The sequence below is a fragment of the Lucilia cuprina genome, chromosome 2, assembly GCF_022045245.1.
Source record: "Lucilia cuprina isolate Lc7/37 chromosome 2, ASM2204524v1, whole genome shotgun sequence".
In the NCBI taxonomy this organism is placed as follows: Eukaryota; Metazoa; Arthropoda; class Insecta; order Diptera; family Calliphoridae; genus Lucilia; species Lucilia cuprina.
In genome coordinates, this window is record NC_060950.1 from 46,223,704 (window position 1) to 46,226,141 (window position 2,438).

The 2,438-nt window shown below is 37.7% G+C and overlaps 1 protein-coding gene across 1 annotated transcript; it reads right to left on the reverse strand.

Moving 5' to 3' along the window:
* Positions 1 to 768: 768 nt before the first annotated feature.
* Positions 769 to 2,175, reverse strand: LOC124420868. Its single transcript, XM_046955234.1, has one exon. It carries the CDS (start codon positions 2,173 to 2,175, stop codon positions 769 to 771), a length of 1,407 nt encoding a protein of 468 aa, XP_046811190.1.
* Between the last annotated feature and the right edge of the window lie 263 nt (positions 2,176 to 2,438).

A 2,438-nucleotide genomic window follows, 5' to 3' on the forward strand; every position in this document is an offset into this window, starting at 1 on the left:
TATTTTTGTGTATATGAGCAATACTTGTACGAAATTTTATATGCATAGCTTAATTTAGTAGTGAGTTATACGCGTTTAAGTGTTTTTCGGGAGGGGACCTTGTATGGGAGCTAAGACCAATTATGGACCGATCCAAAGAAACATTCACGGTTATATGTGTCGCTGGCTGCGACCTGAGCCTTTATGTTGAGGACAGCGAATTTAACAAGTCCCAAATAAATGAACCACAAATGTGAAATTAATGATGCATATATTTGAGCAACCGTTTATTTCTATTAAAACAAATAAAATTATTACAAAGAAACTTATAAATAATTTAAGCGACTTACCGCAGTCTTTATCCCCAACAAACTAAACTTTAATATTAATGTCAGTTAATACTGAGCCTACAAATTCTTTCGTCTATGTATTTTTACAACAGTTTATTTCCAAATAAATAAACTGAACGAAACTACTGCAGTAGAATATAGAGACAAAGAATGCGTTTACTTCGTAAACAAATGAGAACAAAAAGGAATAAAAAGAACAATATAAAAAATCCTAACGGTCATATGAACAAATATAAACAACAATGATCATACAATTATAAACAATATTAAGGTGGCTCAATAAATTTAAATCAAAATAAAGAAATAAAACAAATTTAAAGGGACATATAAAAGAAATTAAATAAAACAAATAAATCAAATAAAAACAAATAAATAAATAAATCGCTCATCTATGAGCCATTAGGCGACATCCCCACCCCCGTGGATCGGCTACGATTCACTACTCCAAATCGAGTACCGCTAGTTTGGAAACCGGGCGTTTAAGTATTCCACTACTTGTTTGGACATCAGCTCTCCGTATTACACCATCATTGCCAGGGAACACATTTATGACACGACCTCTCTTCCAATCTCGACGGGAAACAGCTGGATCACAAATTAGTACAAGATCACCCGGAGCCACAGGCTTAGTATATTCACACCATTTGGACCGTCTTATAAGTGTGGGCAAATATTCAATAATCCATCTTTTCCAGAAATGATCTCGCAGCTGTCTAACAATTCGCCACTGCTTTGTTATTTCAATACCTTCTGGTGTTTGAGCCGTATTTGCAGATCCCAACAAGAAATGATTTGGCGTCAACGGTTCTTCGTCTTCAGGGCTGACAAGCAAGTGAGTCAATGGGCGAGAGTTTACGATGTTTTCGGCTTCAATTAAAAAACTTTGCAATGTGTGCTCTTTTGGGGCGACTTCTTTTAGAGTTACTCTTAAAACCTTTTTAACACATTGGACCATTCGCTCCCATATACCACCCTCTGCAGGGTTGTGTGGACAATTAAACTGCCATTCAATTCCCTTTGCGGACAACTCATCCTCAATTTTAACCACATCAAAAACTTCATCAAATCGCTGGGCTTCCTGGTTAACTCCAACAAAATTTTTCCCGTTGTCGCTCCGAATCTTCAATGGGGTGCCACGACAATTTATAAAATTCCGTATACACAAAATACACGCATCAGTCGAAAGATCATAAGCCACTTCTAAATGTACAGCTCTGATTGTAAGGCACGTAAACAGGGCAACCCAACGTTTTTCATGACGTCTACCAACAGTAACGTTTATTGGGCCAAAATAGTCCACACCAGTATAAGTAAATGGACGGACGTATGGAGTTAGTCTATCACTTGGCAATGATCCCATTAAGGGAGCCACTGGAACGGCACGTCGAATCTTACAAATGTTGCAATTTGATGTGGTCTTACTCAGCAGCTTTCGTAGTCGTGGAATCCAGAACCTTTTCCTTATTTCGCCTATGGTAGCCTCAAGATTTTGATGTCTCATGTTATTATGCACATGGGCAACAAATAGTTGTGCAAAGCGGTGACAGGGCGACAAAATAATGGGGTGCCTAGCATCTAAAGGCAACCAACTCGCAGCATCAATACGTCTGCTCACTCGAAGTAAATTATTTTCATCAAAATAAGGCGAAAGAGAAAATAGCTCGTTTTCCTTTTTTGAAGAACCACCAGATTTTAAAACATTTATTTCAAAGGCGAAACTCTCTCCTTGGGACAGACGGCACAGACTAATTTCAGCAATCCTTAACTCTTCGGCACACAAGCATCTTGAACCATTATTTTTATTATCTTTTCGGCAACGATTAACAAATCTCAGAACCCAAGCCATAGTACGTTTAAGCCTGAGAAATGAAGAAAAACGATTAAAATCTATAACTAAATTTGTACTAACCAGCATGACAAATTTGGAGCATAGTTCTTCCTCACACAAATCTTTAGGTTTTTCAGAATTCTTATTCGTCCAATCAGCTTCGTTTTTATACAAAAATTGTGGCCCTTTGAACCAACGTGTTTCAAGGGCAAAATCATCGTGGAACCTTTACATGGACAACATTTCTTAGCTCTTGGCGCCAATTATTCCACATCGCTTGT

Coding starts and splice junctions, on each gene's coding strand:
- LOC124420868 (XM_046955234.1), bottom strand. CDS start 2,175: ATGGCTTGGGTTCTGAGATTTGTTAATCGTTGCCGAAAAGATAATAAA.